We start from the raw sequence: 22,602 nt of genomic DNA, 5'->3' as shown, positions 1-22,602 counted from the left end.
CAGGAGTAGGAGAGAGCCTGGGGTGTAGGGCAAGCGAGTGTCTCCTTTCTGCTCTAGGCTCTGAGAAGCAGCCACATGACCCCCCTCCTTCCCCAAATAGGCCTCATGATTTGGGGTTTTGTGAATCCTCAGCACTGTTGCTGTTTCCCACTCACGTGAGGAAGAACAGCCAGCTGGGAACCCCCGTGTTGCCCAAGAAGTCTCAAAAGCATGAATGAGCAGAAGGGGAAGGAAGTGGCCTCAGATGTGGTCAGCGTCCACACCTGCTCTAGACACATGGTGCTGACTCCAGTGCTGAGCTAGAAAGAACTGCCTGATGCGGCTTGGTCAGCCTGGAACCTCAGACGGCACAAAGAGATGAGTGCGTGGGTGACCCGGCCTTTAGCTCTGGGGACTAGGTTTTTCTGAGGGTCAGTACCACCTGTGACCATGCTAGGGCCTTGGGATAGGGGATCTGCCATATACACAAGACAGTTTGACTACCTCACCCTCCACTTACCCTTCTCTGAAATGGCTGAACAACAATACCTGTCCAGGTATACTGGTGTAGGGCTGTCCAGTACTAGGCAGGAGCAGGTTCCTGAGATGCCAGCCTTAAGGTCATGAGGAGCCAGGTGGGAAGCGGAGTCCTGGGCTCTCTGTTTTCTTCACTCTGGAAGTCCAGAAGCCACCTGTCTGTGCTGTGCCCCTAAAACAGACCCCTGATTTTTCTGTCCTGGCTCCTGGGCCCTGTCTTTCCAGAGCTCTACGCAGGAGATTGGGGAAGAGCTGATCAACGGGGTCATCTACTCCATCTCCCTGCGCAAGGTCCAGCTACACCAGGGAGCCACCAAGGGCCAGCGCTGGCTAGGGGTGAGTGTGGAGAGGAGACCAGGAGGGTGGCCCTGCCAGACTCCTTTCCAGGGTTTTCTGTTTGCAGTCCCTCTCATGACTCTGGGCTGACCCTCCCTCCCTTCCTCAGCCTCTGCACAAAGGTCCGGCTGACATACCTACCAACAAGTGAGAGAAGACGCCATTGACTTTGCTTCTCATTTCCCATAAGGCCATACATATTCAAATATTTTGCCAGATTTAAAACCTGTCCTCACATGTCACTCCTCCCCGCCGCCCCTCCCCCCACTTCCTCCTGGTCTCAGAAATCCTCTCACATAGTAGGGCTTCCAAGTTTAAGCTTTGTAAGCTGTCTTAGGGTTGCTATTGCTATAAAGAAACAACCATGACCAAAAGCAGGCTGGGAGGAAAGGGTTCACTGGGCTCACATTTCTGTATCATAGTCCATCACTGAGAGAAGTCAGGACAGGAGCTCATGCAGAGCTGGAACCTGGAGGCAGGACCTGATGCAGAGGCCATGGAGGGTGCTGCTTACTGGCTTGCTCAGCCTCCTGTTTATAGAACCCAGGACCACCAGCCCAGGGCTGGCCTCACCCACAATTGGCTGAGCCCTCCCATATCAATCACTAATTAAGAATATGCCTTCCAGTCTTGTCCACAGCAGTCTTATGGAGGCATTCTCTCCGTGGGGGTTCCTTTCTCGCAGGTGACTCTGATTTTGTCAGATGTATCAAGTTGATAAAACTCTTCAACGTGTATATACTTCTCTGGAACTTGCTATCTCAGAACAAGTCTTGTGGGCCCCTTGAGCTAAGAAACTGAGCCTGACCCAGCCACATAATATTCCAGAAGACAACCCTGTTGCCACACTGTCATGCTTAACTGCTGTTGGATCCCAGCATGACTCTTCCATGTGGTCATTGAACTTGCTCAGGGAACGTTCTGGGTCTTGATAGGCCAACCCCCTGATCCTGGAGTAAACCCGCCTTTCCACCTCTAGGATGGAAACCATCCCTCCTCCCCCAGAGTATGTTAGGAGAATGTCACTCACCTAAGAAACCACCCTGAAGAGCTCAACACTTCAAATTCTGCTTGAAAATTAGAGACGTTTTAAAACCAGAGACCCTCTTGTCCCAGCTTTGGCCACATTCTGCTGAGGGTGTACATGAGGTGATCCGAGCTCCAGCCTCTTGCTTCCCTGAGAACATGACCCCGCCAGTGACTGTGCCTTTCTCTTGTCCCCCAGTGTGAGAACGAGTCGGCTCTGAACCTCTATGAGACCTGCAAGGTGCGCACAGTGAAGGCTGGCACTCTGGAGAAGCTGGTGGAGCACCTGGTGCCTGCCTTCCAGGGCAGTGACCTCTCCTATGTCACCGTCTTCCTGTGTACCTACAGAGCCTTCACTACCACTCAGCAGGTGCTAGACCTGCTATTCAAAAGGTGAGCACCACCGCCAGGCCCAGGGACACCCTTCCTCCTGGCTGTGTCTTGGGAATGCCTTGTGTTTCTTTGAGCCCCAGTTTGGTGGTAAGCATCCTGTTGTCAGGACCAAACTAGATGGGCCCTGTCAAGGCCTGTGGGGTTTTACATGACTTTCCCTTCCTCTGTGGAGAAGCTTTCTCTCCTCAGCCTCAGGCTAAGTGGTTTCCCTACATAGCAGGGAGGGGGACCTCAATCTAGATATACACAGAGCGAGGACGGCCTTGTGGTACTCGACTGAAAGGTCCCAGGGTCTGCTGAAGTGCCTCAGCTTACAAAACATGTGCTGTGCGTAGCCATGTTGCCAGGCACTTAACTCTGTGACAAGAGCAGAGAGTCCCTTCCTCCCTGGGCGCCATTCCCTTCAGGGAGTTGACCAGTAACACTAGACATCATAAGCAGGTACGGTAGATGTGACGCCCTCACGGCCTCCTCTAGATATGGCTGCATCCTCCCCTACTCCAGTGAGGACGGTGGACCGCAGGACCAACTCAAAAAGTAAGTAGGCTTTGAGTCCGAAGGGGACGTTTAGAGAACAAGGGGAACAGGGGCTGAGCAAGCTGTAGGCCCCACGCGTCTGGTTCCTGCTGCTGGGCCGAGGTCTGAGGCTCCTCTTGCATCAGAAGGAAGACAGAATTCAGGGTGATACTGCGCATTCAAGGAGCAGAGTGGAGGGGTGTGCGTGCGTGTGCGTGTGTGTGGGGGGGGGTTCAGAACCAGTCACTGTGAAAATCCTTTCCTAGCATAGCCTCTCAGTAGTCATACAGCCTCCCTCCTTAGGAATGGGCATTTAGCTGGTCCCTGTGTTCCTCAGGAAAATGCAGCCCACACCTGGCTCATAAAGAGTAGGTACTGAGGTAACCCTCGCCACTGGTTGAATGGCAGGCCATTTGGGCATCTGCATTCCAGTGGAGTTGGGCAGGAGTGGGAATGGTTCCCTAAAGAATGGGGAAAGCCATGCCTCTGACTCTATTGCGTGTCCCCAGTGCCATCTCCTCCATCCTGGGCACCTGGCTGGACCAATACTCAGAGGATTTCTGTCAACCTCCGGACTTTCCCTGCCTCAAGCAGCTGGTGGCTTATGTGCAGCTCAACATGCCTGGCTCAGACCTGGAGCGCCGTGCTCACCTTCTTCTGGCCCAGCTGGAGGACCTGGAGCCCAGTGAGGTTGAGCCTGAGGGTGAGGAGCCGGGGGGGGGGGGGGGGGGGCAGCTACATAGAACCTGCTAGAAACAGTCAGTGATAGTTTGTACCACAAAGATGCTCCAACTCCTAGGCGGGAGCAAGAGCGAGCCTGGGACCCATGGGTAGGTAGTACACCACAGTCTAGGATAGCATCTTGTTGTGGGGACAGGGGCTTGTTCTCTGGCAGCCGGTGAGTCTCTGTCTTGGAAATGCTCTGGGCGAGGCAGCTATAGTGGACATCTTATCTCCTGCAGCCTTGCCCCCAGCTCCCGTGCTGTCTCTGAAACCAGCTTCACAGCCAGAACCAGCTCCCGCACTACTTCTGACGCCCAGCCGCGTGGTGGCATCCACTCCAGTACAAGAGCCAGTCGCAGCCCCAGTGCCAGTGCTGGCATCCAGCCCGGTGGTGACGCCAGCCTCTGAGCCAGAACCAGCTCCAGAGCTGCCTCTAGAGCCTGAGCCTTCCCTAGCACTTGTTCCGGAGCTGGACCCCGCTGTCTCACAGAGCCTTGAACTCGAGTCAGCTCCTGTGCCCGCTCCTGTGCTCGAGCCTTCCTGGCCTTTGTCTGAAGCCACAGAGAATGGACTAGAAGAGAAGCCTCACCTCCTGCTGTTCCCTCCTGACTTAGTAGCTGAGCAGTTTACTCGGATGGACGCAGTGAGTGGCTGGGTGTGGGGCAAGACAGGCTTCCTTTGTCCTCTGCTGTCTAGACCTGTTTTCTGGTTCAGAGCCTATGTCCTAGGGCAAGTCCTAGCTCCACTGTTAACAAGCATGTGATTAGGGCATACTACTTAACCCAAGGCATTGATTTCCCATCCCCATGGTAGTCATGAAGAGAGGGGGTTGGGGGGAATGAGAATGTGTGTGTGTGTGTGTGTGTGTGTGTGTGTGTGTGTGTGTGTGTGTGTTTGTACGTGCACGTGCATGCCTGCCTGGCTGCCCCCTTAGGGATGGAGGAGTGCTCGCCAAGGTGCGCCTGGATCACCCTCCTCCATTCCACCTGGAGGCCTATCATCTAACCTCAGCATTTATGAAGTGCTTACTGTGCACTGGAGACTGAGACATGGGGCAGGGCTGAGACATGGTGTGCCTGCTGGGGAGGAGCAGCAGATGCTCTGAGGTGAGCAGGCAGGCCACTGCTGTGTGTGCGCTTCTCCCCTTCACTTTCCTTGGTTTGCCCTGCACTGGTGCCATCAGAAGTCAGGTGGAGGATCGAGGGTCCCACAGGCTCAGCCACGTCTTTATTCTTAAGTGCTACAGCCTGTGCCTTCGGGCTGTGCAGGGCGCAGTGACACTGACCCTTCCCTAGGAACTATTCAAGAAAGTCGTGCCCTACCACTGCCTGGGCTCCATCTGGTCCCAGCGGGACAAGAAGGGCAAGGAGCACCTCGCGCCTACCATCCGCGCCACTGTCGCCCAGTTCAACAATGTGGCCAACTGTGTTATTACTACATGCCTTGGGGACCAGAGTATGAAGGCTCCGGACAGGGCCCGGGTGGTGGAACACTGGATCGAAGTGGCCAGGGTAGGCTACAGGAGGGGCCTGGGAACCTCTTGTTTTCTTCATAGACCTCGGGGCCACACAGCAAGCGTACACTCGAGTGCTCCTGGCACTGTCCACTTGAGTTGCTGTGTGAGCGAGTGTCCCTGGCATGCCCTCTGGGAGCTTCCTGGTGTGAAGGAGGGGCTCATCTATGGGATGTCCCCTCCTTGTCCCCAGGAGTGCAGAGTGCTCAAGAATTTCTCCTCCCTCTACGCCATCCTCTCTGCCCTGCAGAGCAATGCCATCCACCGCCTAAAGAAGACGTGGGAGGAGGTCTCCAGGTAGGCCTTCCCATCCCCAGCCCCAGCTGTATCTCAGGCTGGCTCCGTCCTCAGTGAGGGTGGGTCCACTGGGAGGCACGTGAACTTGTGCGCCCTGATTGGAGCCAGGTGAGCGCCCATGCTTGCACACAGCACAGCAGTACCCAGCTGGAAGCAAACACAGCTTTGCCTACTCAGGTAGTCTTCAGGGGAACCATGTTTAAGGTTCTTCTCCAGTAGCTTAGACTCTTTATTATAAAAGAAAGTGGGTTCCCCACCATGCTTGCCCCAGTGCACACCCTTCCCAACCGCTGTCTTCACTCTGTTTCTCCTGCAGGGACAGCTTTCGAGTGTTCCAGAAACTGTCAGAGATTTTCTCTGATGAGAACAACTACTCCCTGAGCAGAGAGCTGCTCATCAAGGTGAGGTGGCAGCCACAGTGTTGGCGGGAGGGTGTGGGGGGTCCAGGGGGACAGGAGATGGCAGGGTTTCAGTTCCTAATTGGCCAACTTCCAGTCCTGTCAAGACTGGACAGGAGGAGGGGTGACTTTGTTCCTTGGACAGGTGGCAGGCATTTGGGGAACAGTAGGCCTCTGGTAATCTGATGTAGTTGAGACAGCCAGCCAGGGCTGCTGCGGGAAGCTGAGCCAACCGGATTAGCAGATCTACAGCTTTCCTGCTAGGGCTTAGCCACGGACAGACTGATGGGCGAGGGAGCAAGTTCCCTGAGCCAGCCTGTTCTGTCTCTGTGATGCCAGGCTTGTCCCAGGGGACAGGTTACCTGGGATGGGAATCACCCTCCATTTCAAACATCCAGGGTGCAGATATGTTTGTATAGGTGGCTCTCCCCTCTGCCCTGGAGCAGCAACCACTGGCCAGCATGAGGAATGGTGGTGGACTGCATTATCCCTTGAGGTCATAGGATGCCCAGCCAGCTTAGATGTATCAGGAACTGATGAACTTACTTTTCTCTCTCAGCCTTGAAGCTTCAACATGAAAAGAGCAGCATTATCATGGGCCCTTGCTATACAGGTCAGGCTGAGATAGCCCTGCAGGGCCCAGAATCCTTAGAGAACAAAGCCCTCTGCTTAGGGACCTGTGGAGCTGGGACATCAGTGTCAGGCCCCGCCTGGAGAGTGGAGCAAGGAGCTTGAGACGCCTTGTCCCTCCAGTTAGGACAAAGCTCAGTTAGAGACAATCCTACCGTGCATCTTGTGTCCAGAGGACAGGACACCAGCCAGGCTGCACTCCTTTGGGTCCCCATGGGTCTCCATGAAAAGTGCTGCCGGCGTCTAGACCTCTGTTTTCTTGTCTGGCAAATGGAAGGTGCTGAGCTCACAAGAGGCAGTGAGGTCTAAGGGAAATGAGGGTGTGCAGGAGGTCACCGGGCTGCACACCCCTCATTTTGCAGGAAGCCTGTCAAGATGACACTAAGGGCCAGGAATTGAGCCCTCCCGTCCCCAGGAACTTAGAAGGTGAGGTGCACTGAGGCCAGGCCCAGGCCCTCCCTCACCCACCCAGTGAGTGTTAGAGCAGAACGTTGATCTAGAAATACTAAATGTAGCAGCAGATATGGTGGCCCAGCCAGACCCAGGATCGGAGCATAGGTTAGGCTCAGGAGAGGAAGAAAATTTCATTGACTTCACATTCAACCCGGGCAGGAAGGAACCTCCAAGTTTGCCACACTGGAGATGAACCCCAGGAGAGCCCAGAGGCGGCAGAAGGAGACAGTGAGTAGCCTGGAGGTTGGGAGAGGAAGGGCTTCCCTTGGCCCTTACGTCCTGTGGCAAGGTGACCAGCTCTTATCTTTGGGGACAAGAGACAGTTGTACCACCAGAGTCAGAGCTTGGCAGAGGAGGGTATGAACAGGGGCCATGGATGTTTCTAGCCTGGGATGGGGGCAGCAGGGGACTCTGGGAGGGAAGTGACAAAGGTTCTTGGGCTGCCCTAAGTGGTGGGGCTGGGGTTAGGTGAGTCGTGAAGACGGCCTGAGCCTTGCTTCTTCTCCACTTGATGCCCCAGGGTGTCATCCAGGGTACTGTCCCCTACCTGGGCACCTTCCTCACAGACCTGGTGATGCTGGACACTGCCATGAAGGACTATCTGTATGTGAGTGAACCTGGGCCTGTGGCGGGGTTTGAAGGGCAGGGCCTGAGGCCTGAGAGAACAGAGCCCCTACTGACCCCTGAGGTCTGGTTCTCGTGAGAGCTTGGAGACTTTCTAGAGTTCTGACAGCAGAACTGAGGAGAGGGTTGGCCAGACTAGACACGCATGACCCTCAGATGGTGGCTCCGGGCGAGAGAGTGAAGCTTGACACTCCAGGGTCAGACAGCATGTGGGCAGGGCCTTCTAACTCAGCGAGGGCTGGACAGAAATGTCTACAGCCTCTGCCCTCTGGCTTCCCTATGCTAGTGCCTAGAACCAGGTATGGGTGCCTCCTGCCCCCTCGTGGGTGTCTGTGGTAATGCAAGAGAAGGTAAGCACTGGTGGACCCTGGCTATTTTCTTACGGACACTGGTTGTCTGTCTTCTAGGGGAGACTGATCAACTTTGAAAAGAGAAGGAAGGTGAGAGCTGCCACCCTCAGGATGGGGAGGGGACATGGACTGGGCGAGGCATGTGCTCCATCCTTTGTTGATTTATGGTGATTCATGGTACACTCTTCCGAGGCAATTCCATAGAAAAGGATCTTGGGGTGATGACATCCAGGACAGTCTCCTGTGAAAACAGGGAGACACCCTGAGTGGGTGTAAGTGGGAAGTCGAGAAGACCCAGAGGCTGTTAGCACTTGCCCATCACCTGTCGTCTGTTGATCTAGGAGTTTGAAGTCATTGCCCAGATCAAGTTGCTACAGTCGGCCTGCAACAATTACAGCATCGCTCCTGAGGAGCACTTTGGAGCCTGGTTCCGAGCCATGGACCGACTCAGCGAGGCTGAGAGGTGAGGGTGCTAGCTGGGGGATGGGGTGGGGGGAGGGTCATGGTGTCATCACTGTTGCCTGGTGATAGCTGCGTACCTAGGCTCCAACTTGTGGGCTAGCCCCAAAGGGGAACCCCAGCTTGGCCCCTGGTAGCTTCACAGCCACCTCTGCTTCAGCTACAACCTATCGTGTGAGCTGGAGCCCCCATCTGAGTCGGCCAGCAACACCCTGAGGAGCAAGAAAAGCACAGCCATTGTCAAGCGCTGGAGCGAGTAAGTGCTGGGGCCTTACCCTAACACCCACCAGCCAGTCATAGAGTGAGCTGACTCGGCAATCTGGGCCTCAGTTTTCACCTCTGTGAGATGGGGTGATCCCTCAGATAGCCAGGGAAAGCAGGACTGGTGGGCTGAGACTGAGAGCAATCAAGGTTGGCATCCCTGGGAAGACTCAGAGTAAGCCAAGTCTTTCCTGCAGCCGCCAGGCTCCCAGCACGGAGCTCAGCACCAGTGGCAGCGCCCACTCCAAGTCCTGTGACCAGCTCCGGTGCAGCCCCTACCTTGGCAGCGGGGACATCACCGACGCACTCAGTGTGCACTCAGCTGGCTCTTCCAGCTCTGACGTGGAGGAGATCAACATGAGCTTTGTCCCAGAGTCTCCTGACGGCCAGGAAAAGAAGGTGACCACCCTTGCTCCCTCCTCTGGCCCCTCCTGACACTTGGTTGAACAAGGGTCCCAGAAGTCCCCAAAGCTGGCTACTGGCCTTCAGGGCCCTTCATGATTCAGGCTGCTGCTGACACTGCTGTCACCCACAGTTCTGGGAGTCAGCCTCCCAGTCATCCCCAGAGACCTCGGGCATCAGCTCAGCCTCCAGCAGCACCTCCTCTTCGTCTGCCTCTACCACGCCTGTGTCTACCACACGCACCCACAAGCGTTCCGTCTCAGGGGTCTGCAGCTACAGCTCCTCACTGCCCCTGTACAACCAGCAGGTGGGCGACTGCTGCATCATCCGCGTCAGCCTGGACGTGGACAACGGCAACATGTACAAGAGCATCCTGGTGAGCAGCAGCCTTGGCCCCATGGGGCCCGACTTGGCTGGGCAGCAGCCGTGCCTGCTGTCGGTCTTTAAACTGTTTAAAAAAGAATAGAGAGAAATACCTGGAGACCTTGGTCAGCACTCGGGCCTGCGAGGAAGGAGAGAAGCAGTATGCCCAAGCCCCCAGGAAACTGGCCCATAGAGCATCAGGCCCTAGGCAATGGGACAGGGATTAACGGGTAGTTGGTCAGGGCCCCATTGACCTGTAAGGCCCTTGGTTTTCTCTTAGAGTCTAAGACAGAGGCCTCTGGTGACCTGGTGTGCCCACGGAGATAGGTTGCTGACCAAGATGGAGGCAGACTTCTTAAGAATCTGTTGCAGTCCAAGCTCAGGAAGGCAGGGGCCAAAGCAGGGTGGTGGCCATGGGCAGAGTCAGTAATGTCAAGGTGTGGATGTTACTTGAACATGGAGCCAATGGGATCTACTCAGATTATGGATGGGCACACAGGGAGGACCTTTCCCACCTGCCAGGGCTTGTGCTGCAGACAGCTGCTACACTGGGTCTGGTACTCTACCATACTCCACCCCAGGGGAGCCTCAGCCCTCTGTGCTTAGTCACATTCACCTGGGTGACCCCATGACTGAGCCCCCTGAGTTAGCCTGTGCTGTCTACCATCACAGCCTTAGGTCGGGGCAAGACATAGGAGGCCAGTGAGCATTAGCTGCTTCCTCCTTACCATTGGAGTGGAGATAATTGGCTCCCTGGGCTTGTTGATCCTCTTGCCTTCAGGATCACACAGCTCCCCAAGGTCGTGTGGGCGTTGGTGGCAGGCTGTTGTAGGCCACTGTACCCTGTCCTAATAACCCGCTGTCCATTGCAATTCAGGTGACCAGCCAGGATAAGGCTCCGACTGTCATCCGGAAAGCCATGGACAAACACAACCTCGACGAGGACGAGCCAGAGGACTATGAGCTGGTGCAGATCATCTCAGAGGATCACAGTAAGTCAGTCAGTCAATCCGCAGGCCAGTGCTGAGGAGCGGGTCAGCACCAGCCCCTGCCCCAGCTCCAAGGCCCAGACTCTAGAAAGCACAGTAGCCACGGTGCCCACACAAGCTGTTGGCAGCCCTTAGCACCCAGGCTTTCCTCCCTGCCCCAGCATCTGCTGCTGGGCCTCCCGACAAAGTTGAGGAGGGAGGCTTATGCATGGGTCTGGCAGAGGGGACATTGTCTGGGTAAAATAAGAAAGCAGGTACTTCAGGAAGAATGTTCACGTGTAAGATCAACACTTGAGAGACTGGGGAGACGGCTCACCGGTTAAGAGCGTTGGCTGCTCTTACAGGGTACCCAGGTTCAGTTCCCAGCACCTCCATAGCAGCTCACTACTGTCTGTAGCTTCAGTTTGCAGAGGTCCAGCATCTTCCCAGCCATACGTGCAGGCAAAAACCAGCACATGTAAAATAAAAGTAAATAAACCCACACTGAGGGCTAGAGAGATGGCTCAGGGGTTAAGAGCACTGACTGCTCTTCCAGAGGTTCTGAGTTCAATTCCCAGCAACCACATGGTGCCTCGCAATGGGGTCTGATGCCCTCTTCTGGTGTGTCTGAAGAGAGCAATGGTGTACTCATACATAAAATAAATCTTTAAAAGAGAAATCCACACATGAGATGCAAAGAGCACACAGAAGAGTCAGTGTTCTAGAAAGGAGAAGGATGGAATCAAAACCAAGCCCAGGCTGGGGAGTCGGCTCAGTGGTTAGAGTGTCTGCTGTGTGCTGGAGAGATGGCTCAGCAGTTAGAACCTGTTGCTCTTCCAGAGGACCCGAGTTCAGTTCCCAGCACACACGTCAGCTGACTGACAGCCTCCTGTGACTCCAGTCGTACGGGGTGTGATGCCCTCTTTGGACCTCCATAGATACATGCACGTAATTAAAAAGATAAATCAAAGAGCCAGGCCATTCTCAAGGATCTTGGAGAATTTCAGGGGCTCTGTGCCTATGTCCTTTTCCCCAAAAGAAGGCTCTGGCCAGCAGGTTAATGCTAGAGAGAGACATCACCACAGAGGCCACCCATGCACGTTGTCATCACAGACACTGCTGATGTGAGCTGAACACCCCCATCCCACCATTTTCCCATCTGCAATAACTCCCAGGATATGTAGATGTTACATTGCAAACCTTCTCTCAGCTTCTTACACTGTTTTGGTTATATAGACAGGGTCAGGGGACTGCCCCCTTTCCAGAAAGCAGGCCTACAGAGGCTCGGGAACTAGAGTCAGACCCAGGGTCAACAGGAGCAGCAAGTCCAGCTTGGTAATGATGGACAGAGGTGACTAGTGGAGATGGAACCCAGAGGAAGGGTCAGCCCTGTGCTGGTCCTTGCAGCCTCTGTGAGTAGCAGGGGAGCATGGAGGAAGGCAGTGTGGATTCCAGGAAGTCCCAACCAGCAGAGACAGCCGTAAGGGTGGTTTGGGGAGACTTCCTTAGGCTCTCATCTTGCTCTAATGGGGTCACAGGAAAGGTTTTTGTTGGAGCTGGATTGGAGGACTCGTGTGACCCTGATGTGGCCTGGCCGGGAGGAGGCTCTCTAGTGGTGGGGGCATCTCAGCCACATAAGCACCACTCCCTGTCCCTCTCCCTCCAGAGCTGAAGATTCCAGAAAACGCCAACGTGTTCTATGCCATGAACTCTACCGCCAACTATGACTTTATCCTAAAGAAGCGGACTTTCACTAAGGGGGCTAAAATCAAACATGGAGCCAGCTCCACCCTCCCTCGTATGAAGCAGAAGGGACTCAGGATTGCCAAAGGCATCTTCTAAGGACGTCTCCCAGGGCCTGGCTGACTGGGGACTAAGCACTTACAGACTAGAGTGGCCCAGGCCACACAGGTACCTCTGCCCACCTGCCAGCCCAGGCTACCCTAAGACTCCACTTTGACCCTGAACCTCTCCTGCTGCCGGGATTGACACCTGCCACTGACAGGCTGACCTGGCCTCCAGGGACCACTCGCCGCCTTAGGTGCCTTCTGCTCTCTGGAACCAGAGGACTAGCTGACTTTTGCCAAGGAGTGCTGCCAACTGGGCATGGAACCTTGCCTGCCCTGGACACTGTCCACCACACTTTCCTGACACCTCCCCAGGTGCAGATCACTGCCACCCATGCTCCCGGATGCTCCAGAACACCCACACACCCAGCAGGGCTGCTGACTGCATTCTCTCCTTGTGCCCACAGGCACTGGCCCGGGACCTTTATGGAGGCCCCAGCCTTTCCTCCCACACTCTAGCCTTTCTCAGGCTGCACCAAAGATTCCACCGTCAGGGCCTACAGAGTTGAGGGAGTCTCGTCATCACGAGCCCAAGCCCTCCCTTGGATCAGAGAGAGGAGCCCCCTCATGGACTGCCCTGTTGGTATTGAATCCCATACCATGGAAAGTGCCATTCACCACCGCTGCATCCCGGGCTGCACAAGAGGACGCAATGGGAGGTTTGTGGGGAGGAGGAGGAGGACGACTGGATATTTGTATAAAACGTAAAAAGTTTACTGATTGGGGTGGGGCAATATTTATTTGTTGTAAATAGAAAATGCTAGACTTGAATATTATATAAAAATCCCGTTTCTACTATGGCCTGCTCACCGTGATTTTATTCTCTTTATTTCCTTGCTACTTACTAGCAGGTTTTCTGACTCTTTCATGAGGATTCTCAGTTGATTTCATGCAGGCATAGAAGAGGCAGCTGCCCTTCCCAGGCATGCTGAAGGAGCACACACACCCTCATGTGCAGCACACTAGTTAAACGGCTGATGTGCTCTGTGCTATAGCTTCTCAGCACTCCGAGGGTTCTCCTGAGGAGAATGGCTGATGTCAGACTCCAAGGTTCAGTCTCCATCGAGATGGGAGATTGGGGAGTGGGTGGGGGCTGGAGAGAGGGCTCTACAGCTAAGAGCACATACGTCTGGGGAGGTGTCAGGAAGTGTGTGGAGAGCAGAGCCCAGACGCAAGGTTCCTGGAGAGGACCTGGGTTCAGTTCCCAGCACCCACACCAGGCCGCTCACAGCGATCTGGCTCCTCAGACACTGGAGTACTTTACATGTATCCCACATTCATACACATACAGTAGACAGATGGATAGCAGATAGGTAGGAGGTAGGTAGGTGATAGGTAGATAGATAAGTGGTAGGTAGGTAGGTAGGTAGATGAGATAGAACTTAAAAATATTTAAAAAGAAAGAAATGGAAGGTTGTAAGGCCAGCAAGATGGCTCAGCAGGTAGAAGAACACATTACTAAGCCCGACAACCCAAGTCTGCTCCCTGGGACCGACATGGTGGTGATAAATCCAATTTCTGTAAATGTCATGATCATGCACACCACATGTTCATAAATAAGTAACTACATGTAATTTTTAGAAAGAGGGTTTGGGGTCTGGAGAGATGGCTCAGTGGTTAAGAGCACTGTCTGGCTGGGCGGTGGTGGCACACGCCTTTAATCCTAGCACTTGGGAGGCAGAGGCAGGCGAATTTCTGAGTTTGAGGCCAGCCTGGTCTACAGAGTGAGTTCCAGGACAGCCAGGGCTACACAGCTGGTGGCAGAAGAGTCCTTGAGCCGAGTGTTCAAGACCAGTGTGGACAATACTGCAAGATCTAGGTTCCAAAAGCCTCTTGCAAGGATGGTTTCCTGACCAAGAGAAAGCTGTCCCACATCTGTGGAGAATTTGGTCACAGTTTAGGGACAAGTAGGCTTCAAAGTTCTCTGTAAAAGTCTAAGGAGGAGGATTACCTCAGACATGTAGGACACTGGCCAACCGCTTTCCTAAGACACTCCAGATAACCTTGTTAGGGTTCCATCCCCTGCTGCACCATGCCTGGGAAAGCCAGAGTGCACTGCTTAAAGCAGTAGGTTAGCACTCTTGTGGCTTATGAAGTAGGTTCCAGCTTCCTATGGCTGCCTGTGCCTCAGATGGCCCTGCCTCTCTGCCACACATGCTGGCCATGCTGGAGGATGCTCCTGATGGATGAGATCTTTCAGGATCCCAGGGTGCTGCTTCTTGCCTGAAAGAGCCTCTCCCTCCCTCCCTACTACACTGCTACTGCCCCACCCCCAAAGATAGTCCTTTGACTTCTGCAGCCTGGGGATTGGAGGGGAGGGGCCAAGTGCCTGTCACCATTGACAGGGTATCTCTCCTTCCTCCTGGCTGTTTCAGGAGCAAAGACCAAATACCAGGTGGTGAGGGCTGAGGCTTTATTGAAGGAGAGGCAATAAGAGGAGGACCCTGGGACTAAGGCTTGTAAGACTTTATTTATGTATGTATTTTATGTTTATGGGTTCTTTGTCTGCATGTACATCTGCACACCAGTAGACAGAATCAGACAGTTGTGAGCAGCCATGTAGGTGCTGGGAATTGAACACAGGACCTTCAGAAGAACAATAAGTGCTCTTAGCTCCTGAACCATCTCTCCAGCCCCGGCTTATAAGACTTTAGAAGCCAATGACGGCAGGCATCTGAGTCTCCACAGAGTCACCCGTTGAGGGGACAGGGGCATCCTGAGAGTCGCCTGTCGGGGGCACTGGTGCTGTCTGAGAGTCATCTGTAGGTGGGACAGGGGCAACTTCTGAGTCATCCTCAGGGGGAGTGAGGGTGTCCTGGTCACCAGTCACTGTGGGCAGCACCTCGAATGTCACAGCCCAGTACTTCAGGAACTTTTCCCTCAGGTGCTCTTTTATGGAAGCGCTGGTTATCGTCTTAGTGATGTCCAGGTAGTTGCCATTCTCCAAGGTATACGGGTACCAGTGTGTGGGCACAGGTGAGTTGCCCATGTTGGGGTCCCTGCAGAGTGAGAAGAGACTGAGGGGGTGCCTGCAAAGAGACTGGAGGCCTGCGCTCCCAGACAGCGCTGCACAGACAGCTTGGCCATCCAACCCAACTTTTCGAGGCTCAGTCATAGTGAGTGCATGCTTGGCCCTGGGGCTGGGTCAGCAGCATTTCTGCTCATGTGCAAACTAGCTACCAAGGCTTAAGGATAAGAACTTTGCCCAAGTGAGAGAACAGGCCTGCCTGGCCTCAGTGACAGAGGAGACCTCAAGTCTGCTGCCCTTGGTCCCGGCCTCCACCACACATCTTACCCACTCCTGGCAAAATTGGTCCAGTAGGCGATCATGGCCTTGGAGACAGTCCTGTCTTGGGGCCGGTAGCCCAGTGGAGTGGCGAAGGGCTTTCCAAAGACATACTGGAGGTCATCAGCGTGGTCTGCCCCCATCCATTTTGGGTAGACAGGCATCCGTGAAGGGTGAGAAAACAGGTAAGAATAGGTCTTGGCGTTCCTGAGGGAATAAAGGCAGCTGGGTGGGTAGGCGGCTTCCTTGGGAGGTAGGCCCTGGAGAGAGGCCAGGAAGAACAGAGCAGGGCCTGGGGGGACCTCCCAAGACTCACCAAAAAACTAGGGTTGGTTGGTTGGTTGGTTGGTTGGTTGGTTGGTTTGTGTAAGACGGTCTTTTTTATGTACCCTTGGCTGGCCTTGAACTTATTATGTAGACCAGACTGGCCTTAAACTCACAGAGATCTGCCTTCTAAGTGCTGGGATTAAAAGTGTGTGCCACCACTCCCAGCTCTGAACTGAAGTTCTTAATAATAAGAGAAAGAATCGCCATAGCCCATATTCAATGTTTGTGTTTCCACCCTACAATATCCAGAAGCCTCCTTCTTCCCATAATCCAGGGTCAAGGAGCATTTTTTTTTTCCACCTAACTCTTATTTCTCACATGATTAGACAAGGCACATGCTTCTGTTACACGTTTAACCGTGACTAAAGCGAAGCTCAGGGATGTGCTCATTGTTTAGTTAGCCAAGAGGTCTAGGCAGGCCTCTCATGACCCTCCCCAGCCAACCTCTTCCCAGAACCTCACTTGGCATGGGCTCTGTGCTGGGCCAGAGCCATCTCCGTGGGGATCAGGAAGAGTATGTCAGTCTCAAAGGCCACCACTGTCTTCTTCATGTTCTCCTGGGACGGATCCTGGGCCCAGGACTCAGTGTAGATGTCAAAGGTGGCTTGGGCACCCTTAAGCCCCTTGGTAACAGTGTGTCCACTGACTAGCCTGTAGAGGTCCTCCCTGCATGGGGATGATGAAACATACTGAACTCTCCTGGTGGTGTCTGCCTGCGGTCACACCAACATGGTACCAACCTCCCTCCCTCCCTTTCATCCTGCCCTCCCCCTCCCCTCCCCCATCCTCCCTTCCCTCCCTGCCCCCACTCACTCTGTGACATCCTGTTTGGTCTTGTCAATGGCAGGCACATCAATGGTAGCAAATAGGTGGCCATCCATGTTGTTAATCCCCGCTAAGTAGTCAATGTCAGCAGTGTTGTTGTACAGGTTGATGGGATCATCAGGAATGAAGTCACCATCGATGACGGGGGTGAAGGCCAGGTAGTGCACAATGGGGTCTGGGTGGGAGAGCCGACAGCTCTTACACCTTCCAGAGCCTGTCTCTTCCTCCTCTTGGCCTTTTGTACTAGACTTGACATCTTTCCTTTTCTGACCAGGCCCCAGCCCCAGGGACCTTTGGTTACAGTCAGCTAGTGATAAGGGTGACTGTCCTGTGTGTGGGATGCTGAGTAGTGCCCCTAGCATAACCTGGTAGATGTCATTGGCACCCTTCTGGGTATGCCAGAAAAAAGCATTCCTTTTGTCTCATGATCACGTGGAGAGCCCACAGCTCCACAGACCACGGCTGTCTGTCCTGCTTGAGTGTCCTGTCCACTCCTTCTTGTCTTGTTAAACCTATACCAGGGACAAGGTGGCTTGCTGGCCGCCATGGGTGAGGCCTACCTGTCCTCCAGGCTTGCCAACCGGCCTGTGCTAGCTCAGCAGACAGAGACCCTGACTTTGCCTGAGCCCAGCACAGCCAGGCTTTCTTCAGTGGCTCTCCAAATAAAATAGTGTGTTTGAGTGGCAGAGCTGCTCAGAGGGAGAGCATCTGCCTGTCAAGCACAGGATGTGGGTTGATCTATGCCACGGGAAGAATAAAGACGGAAGGTGCAAACACTCAGACTGCTAGATTTGCTTTGGAAGGGTAAGCAAAGGAAAAAGTCCTATGTCCTAGGCTAGCAGGCTGGTTCTTCCTGTTTGCTGGGAGCAGTTCCACAGGAGGTATTTGGAAATTTACAAATGATTGCCATATTTACAAAGAAGCTTAAGAGTCACCGTCCAGCATGGTGGCCCTGGGTCTGGGTCCACGCATCTCCCTGAACCTGTATGTAGGAGTTTCTGCTGTTTGGGATTCATGTTTGGTTTCTTTTCTTCCCTTCCTCCCTCCCTCCCTCCCTCCCTCCCTCCCTCTCTTCCTGCCTTCTTCCTTCTTTCCCTCCCTCCCTCCCTCCTTTCCTTCCTTCCCCCTCTTTCTTTCTTTCTTAAAGACAGTCTTACTATGTAGCTCTGGCTGGCCTCACTGTGTAGACCAGGCAAGCTTTGAACCCACAGAGATCTGCCTGCTTCTGCCTCCTGAGTGCTGGGATTAAAGTGCACTTGGCCATGTATGGCTTCTTAAAAGTCTCTGGAGTACCGGAATATGTCTTTCCATGCCTCCATGCCTCCCACCCAGAAGCACCACTCACACTCCTGTCTTTTCAAGGGCAACTTGTAGGCCAGTGTCAAGGCCCGAGGATCTGTGATCTTCAGACACCCAGCCATCTTGCCAGTATCCTCTGTGGGGCATCCCACCTTCTTAGCAATCTAGGGAAAGGCAGAGGCAGGAGGTTAGAGAGGCCAGTGGTGAGGTTTGGAACGACTAAGGGCAAACAAACGGTCTAGGGCAGCATGGAGGTCCGGGACAGCAGGGAATGGGAAAGGTTCGCACCCTGCCTACTCCTGCTGTGCTCACCGTTTTGGCCCAGAAAAGTGGGTTCCTCTGGATGGCCCAGGGACTCAGTGCCACACCACTCTGACTGATGGCTCGCCGAATGAGGCCCTTGTTGTATGGGGAGAGGGTCTGCAACACCCAGAAGTTCTGTCAACAGGCTGTACCTGGGCCCAGGGCTCCCAGTCATACCCTGCTCTGACCATTATCCTAGGCCCCACTGGCTTCCTCCCCAATCTTGGGGTCAGACCCTCCACACCAGAGGGCCCCAGACCTGCAGAGAGACACTGGCACCTCCAGCAGATTCCCCGAAGATGGTGATGTTATCAGGGTCCCCCCCAAAGGCTGCAATGTTCCTCTTTACCCAGGCGATAGCCATGTGCTGATCACGAAGGCCGAAGTTACCTGAGGGTCAGGGGAGAGCCTTCAGCAGGAGGCCCTCAGCTAGAGCTGGAAGAGCTTAGAGATTAGTGACCTAGGGATTACACAGAGTCAGCCTGAACAGGAAGAAACCAGTCCCCAGGAAGGCAAATCACGGATCTCCAGGAAGCTGAGCTAAAAGTGGAGTAGCAGCGGAGGGAGGGGTAGGAGGGGTGGGAGGTACAGCCCCCTGTGGCTTGGCCTGACTCCCTCCTGCACGTTTTCTCCTATGTCTGTCTTTCCTTTGACATCTATGTCTACCTGACTCTACCTCGGCTTTCCTACTGGTCTCTAGGACTCAAGTTGAACCTCTGCCATTCTGTTTGTCTCTTGGCCTCTCTCATTTCCTGGTGACTGCCTTAGGCTCCACGTCGCACAGTTTAGCTTCAGTACCCCAACTCTGTAAAGAAGGTTCTGGGCCTTCACCTAGCTATCAGGTTAGAAGCTTCTGAAGCCTCTCTCTGCTGGGCTCAGAGTTCACAGAGTTCTGCACATTCACTATTCTCGCTCTCATAATCAGAGGCTCCAACATACCTGGAAGGTTAGCATCCCCGGTGCTAAGGAAACCCAAGGGTCCGACACGGTAGTTGAAGGTGACCACAATGACATTGCCCCGAGTGGCAATCTCCTCCCCGTCATACAGGTAGTTTTTGAGAAAATTGGCTCCATGGCCAGACCCCATTAGGAAGGCACCTCCATAGATCCAGACCATCACAGGCAGGTTGTGGGACACTGAAAGGGGCAGATGGGGATGTCAGACACCAACAGGTCCTCTCCCCAGCCAGCTCAGTAACCCTGTTGGAGCAGGTGCTCAGCCAGGGCTGTGAGGATCAGCAGTGGGCACCCCCTCAGCTCAGTGCTGATTTCAGGGCTGTTGAGCTTGGCAGCACCAAATGGAACCCAGAACAGGGATTGGAGCTCTGGGGTGGGGGTAGGGTCGGATCTTTCGGGAAACTGGGATCCAGACCTTGCTTCCTGCCCTGGGGGACCCAGATATTGAGGTAGAGGCAGTCTTCTTGCCCATAGGTGTTGTCCTGGGTAATGGTGGCCTGTAGGCATCGTTTCTTGAAGTCTGTAGCCTTCAGCGTCCCTACAGTGAGAGAAGGGCAAGGTGTAAAGACAACCAGCCAGGGCAAGCCCAGAACCCAGCACCCAGCACCTAGCATTCAGCACCCAGCACCCACCTTGCCAGCCAGGGTGATGCTGAGGATTCTCCAGGGTCTTGGCAGTAGCAAAGGGGATGCCCTTGAAGATGTCAACAGAGTCACCACCCAAGAGACTGAGCTTCTTGTTGACGCCCTCCACGAAACCACCTTCTGTGTACACAGCACCCAACTGCAAGTGAGACAGGACAGTGTCAGAGTCGCTGACTGAGAGGGCTCCAGGGTGCTAGCAGGTCCTCCGCCAAGTGCTGGAGGGGCTGATTCCCTTTCCTCCCAGACCCTGGCACATCCTCCTTCAGCTATCTGAGGCCGCTTCGGCCCACATCTGCTGAGCTGCAGTGACAGTCTAGATCTTGGCTAAGACCTGGGGCCTCAATTCCCCATAGGTAAGGTGGGCCACAGTGCCTTCCCCTAAGGCTTGATGGCTGTCAGAGGGAAGGCCTGTCTAACTACAGACAGTGGTGGATGCTCAGTACTTCCAGAATGTTTCTAACGTAGCCATAAGTTTCTGAGATATCTCTCTCCTTCTCTCACCTCTCCCCACTGCCTTCCTAGATGGGCATGGAACTGGTGGCCCCATGTCCAGGTCTTCACAGGGCCAATTAATACTGCTGTTTGGTGTCCAGCCTCAAACAGAGGCCTGGAGTCAGGTACTCATCTGTCCACTGTCCCTGCAAACTGAAGTACAAGGGCTTTCCCACCAGAAGTTGTTCTGTTGAGACAAGGCTGTCTAACCTCTGTGCAGTGCACGTCCCCTCCTATCCTACCTGCATCAGTCCAGGGCACACACAGGACCAGCTCTACTTACTTGGCAGTGGTGATAGTATGGCCTCCTGCTTCTCCTCTGTGCAAGGTTTCAGGTAGGGGGAAGTAGGTGGCCTGTAGCTTCAGGCCCAAGCTGGTATCCCAGCAGCCCTTTAAGTCCAGGCCATGGACCCCCTACTATACTGGGTAAGGAAACTGAAGAGAGGAGCCAGGGAGATACAGAGCATTGGGTCATCTAAGATTCTTGGTTACTGGGAGGAGTCAGAAAGCCAGCTTAGGAGTAGGTGTGTGTGTGTGTGTGTGTGGCCACTTCTCAGAAGTGTGTCTGTGCGGTAGTGGTTGACTTGAGTGTCTCACGTTGAGCCAGATGCAGTGATCCTGGCCAGTGGCAGGATGGATGTGTGCTGGAGCAGTAGGGTGGCAGTTCAGGTCCTTCTAATACCCTAAAAATCTCTTCCAAGAAAGAAAACAACTTCCTTCCCATGGCAGGAGCCCCGGACCAGAACTACAACTTCCAGGCTCCAGGAGAGGGAGGATGGTCTCCAGGGCCCAAGAAAACAAGACAAGGGCTGGAGAACTAACAGCTGGAGAGTTTTGCTGGGGCCCCTGTCCAGGGACCTATGCTATCTTCTTGCATCTGTTGAGCTTTCTGTGACTCGGCCTCACACTTCCGAGAAGGATGGTTAAAGGGCAGATGTTACAGGTACCCTAGAAGAGCTGGTGCAGTCTCCTCAGGGCACTCAGAGGAGAGCCTTGCACACAGCAGGTGGCTCTCACTCCTTCTCAGGAGGGTACCTTGGAAGGCAGAGCCCTCATTTGGAACAGACGCTTCAGATCCCTGTTTGAGAACAGGATGTGGTTGCTGTGTAATATCAGGCAAGCTGCTTCGCTCTTGGGGGGTACCCCTTTTAGAAAATAAAAAGCCAGGGTCTGTGGGGAGGCTTGCCAGACTTAGGCATACCTGAAACCACGAGCAATAGTGGGCTTTTTAGTACACTGTTTCAAATAGTGCATGGGTCATCCTTACATAAAACTGCTCCTGGTCTGAGATTCCAGTGCAATTTTGCATGCCGCACTGGGCTTCATGTGACCAAGACAAACTGGGTGTCTCAGGCAGGACCAGAGCTTGGAGTGCTATTGGGCTCACTGGCCTCTCACTCCATCCCTTTCTGTGCTCTTTCTGTCCCCTATCCTCCAGGCTCTGTCCCAGTTCCCAGATCTTATTGAATGAGAGAAGGCAGTAGTCCCCTGTAGGGCTCTGGCTTACCTTTGCAGCACAAGCTGCTGCCAAGCAGCAGGTGAGGCCAAGAAACAGAACCTCCAGGTGCCTCATGGTGAGTATCTGCCTCTAGGCAGCCTTCTCTCCTCTTTTCCACTATTTATGGAGCTGGGGCCAAGGTCATGTGTGTGCATAACACATATACAGACCTGCAGGTGTGGGATGGTCCTTTTTTCCCAGGTCAGGCTGGCCCTGAGCACCCGGAGTGGTGCCTACAGTGCACCTGTGTGGGTTACTGCCCACCTGGGAGCAGAGGCAGGTGGTATGGATGTTATGGAGGGGGTGCCTCTCAGAGCCAACTCAGACTGGATGCCAGGTGCTCTGCATTGTCCCATCAGGGTTCAGTTAGTGTCACCTTCAGAAAAATGGGTGGGCTTCATGTTGAGGTACCGAACGCCCCTTACCTTAGTGGGGAATCTATGAAGGACTCCTGAGCCAGAGGTGGGTGCATGCTACTGGGTACTGATGTGGTTTATTCTTGGTAACTCAGAGAGCCCAAGTAATGCACTAAGGTATGGGGTAGTGCAGGCTGAGCTGGGTGCAGGAGGCAGAGTGGGGACATAGTGGCACAGATGGAAGGGGAGCTCCCTGAGCAAAACCTGGCATGGCTCACCAGGACTTGGTGACATCTTCAGAGAAAGGGTATTGTTTCACATCTGTGCCTCACTACGGGTGGATGGGGCTCCCTGGGAATACCAGACACACCCAGGCAGAAAGAGACAAAGCCTGGAAGGGACAGAGGCACAGAATGAGGGAGGGAGGGAGAGAGGGGGAACGTACTGGGCCTGGAGGCAAAGGCCAGTAAGAGGTCATCAGAGAGTAGGCCACCATCCTAGGGATGTGTGCCTCAGCTACCAGGAAAAGGGTATCCTGGT

At 54.2% G+C, this 22,602-nt stretch overlaps 2 protein-coding genes across 6 annotated transcripts in view; one reads left to right on the top strand and one right to left on the bottom strand.

The window, feature by feature from the left end:
* Window positions 1–12,873, top strand: part of Ralgds (ral guanine nucleotide dissociation stimulator) — a 39,616-nt gene extending 26,743 nt beyond the window's left edge. For 2 of the 5 annotated variants that reach the window (XM_028756995.1, XM_028756992.1), the window contains exons 2-18: window positions 742–852; window positions 2,078–2,271; window positions 2,749–2,808; window positions 3,297–3,490; window positions 3,750–4,153; window positions 4,806–5,021; window positions 5,217–5,320; window positions 5,637–5,721; window positions 6,961–7,029; window positions 7,322–7,408; window positions 7,833–7,865; window positions 8,117–8,238; window positions 8,395–8,490; window positions 8,693–8,894; window positions 9,031–9,273; window positions 10,138–10,252; window positions 11,895–12,873. In XM_028756995.1, coding sequence (XP_028612828.1) covers window positions 742–852; window positions 2,078–2,271; window positions 2,749–2,808; window positions 3,297–3,490; window positions 3,750–4,153; window positions 4,806–5,021; window positions 5,217–5,320; window positions 5,637–5,721; window positions 6,961–7,029; window positions 7,322–7,408; window positions 7,833–7,865; window positions 8,117–8,238; window positions 8,395–8,490; window positions 8,693–8,894; window positions 9,031–9,273; window positions 10,138–10,252; window positions 11,895–12,070 — 2,511 coding nt within the window. In that variant the 3' untranslated portion in view covers window positions 12,071–12,873. Of the gene's footprint in view, window positions 1–741; window positions 853–2,077; window positions 2,272–2,709; window positions 2,809–3,296; window positions 3,491–3,749; window positions 4,154–4,805; window positions 5,022–5,216; window positions 5,321–5,636; window positions 5,722–6,960; window positions 7,030–7,321; window positions 7,409–7,832; window positions 7,866–8,116; window positions 8,239–8,394; window positions 8,491–8,692; window positions 8,895–9,030; window positions 9,274–10,137; window positions 10,253–11,894 lie in introns of all 5 variants that reach the window. The other 3 variants (XM_028756994.1, XM_028756991.1, XM_028756993.1) reach the window with 2 other exon arrangements.
* Window positions 12,874–14,474: 1,601 nt separating this feature from the next.
* On the bottom strand, window positions 14,475–21,791 carry Cel (carboxyl ester lipase). The gene is made up of 11 exons (XM_028757089.1): window positions 21,716–21,791; window positions 19,705–19,855; window positions 19,488–19,610; window positions 19,055–19,252; window positions 18,375–18,505; window positions 18,125–18,232; window positions 17,859–17,976; window positions 16,502–16,688; window positions 16,151–16,354; window positions 15,371–15,568; window positions 14,475–15,074 (listed from the first exon to the last, which is right to left on the bottom strand). Exons 1-11 carry the CDS (start codon window positions 21,779–21,781, stop codon window positions 14,726–14,728), a joined length of 1,833 nt encoding a protein of 610 aa, XP_028612922.1. The 5' UTR covers window positions 21,782–21,791; the 3' UTR covers window positions 14,475–14,725.
* Between the last annotated feature and the right edge of the window lie 811 nt (window positions 21,792–22,602).

The sequence above is a fragment of the Grammomys surdaster genome, unplaced genomic scaffold (genome assembly GCF_004785775.1).
Source record: "Grammomys surdaster isolate TR1022 unplaced genomic scaffold, NIH_TR_1.0 126133, whole genome shotgun sequence".
NCBI lineage: Eukaryota > Metazoa > Chordata > Mammalia > Rodentia > Muridae > Grammomys > Grammomys surdaster.
This window is presented reverse-complemented; position numbering and strand designations above follow the sequence as displayed.

What these genes read in the sequence shown, in the direction of transcription:
- Cel (XM_028757089.1), bottom strand. Translation starts at nt 21,781, where the DNA reads ATGAGGCACCTGGAGGTTCTGTTTCTTGGCCTCACCTGCTGCTTGGCA. An exon ending in CACTTTTCTGGGCCAAAACG is followed by an intron (nt 17,977 to 18,124) that starts GTGAGCACAGCA and finishes GCCTTTCCCTAG; the next exon opens with ATTGCTAAGAAGGTGGGATG. An exon ending in GCCCTTGAAAAGACAGGAGT is followed by an intron (nt 16,689 to 17,858) that starts GTGAGTGGTGCT and finishes TCTCCCACCCAG; the next exon opens with ACCCCATTGTGCACTACCTG.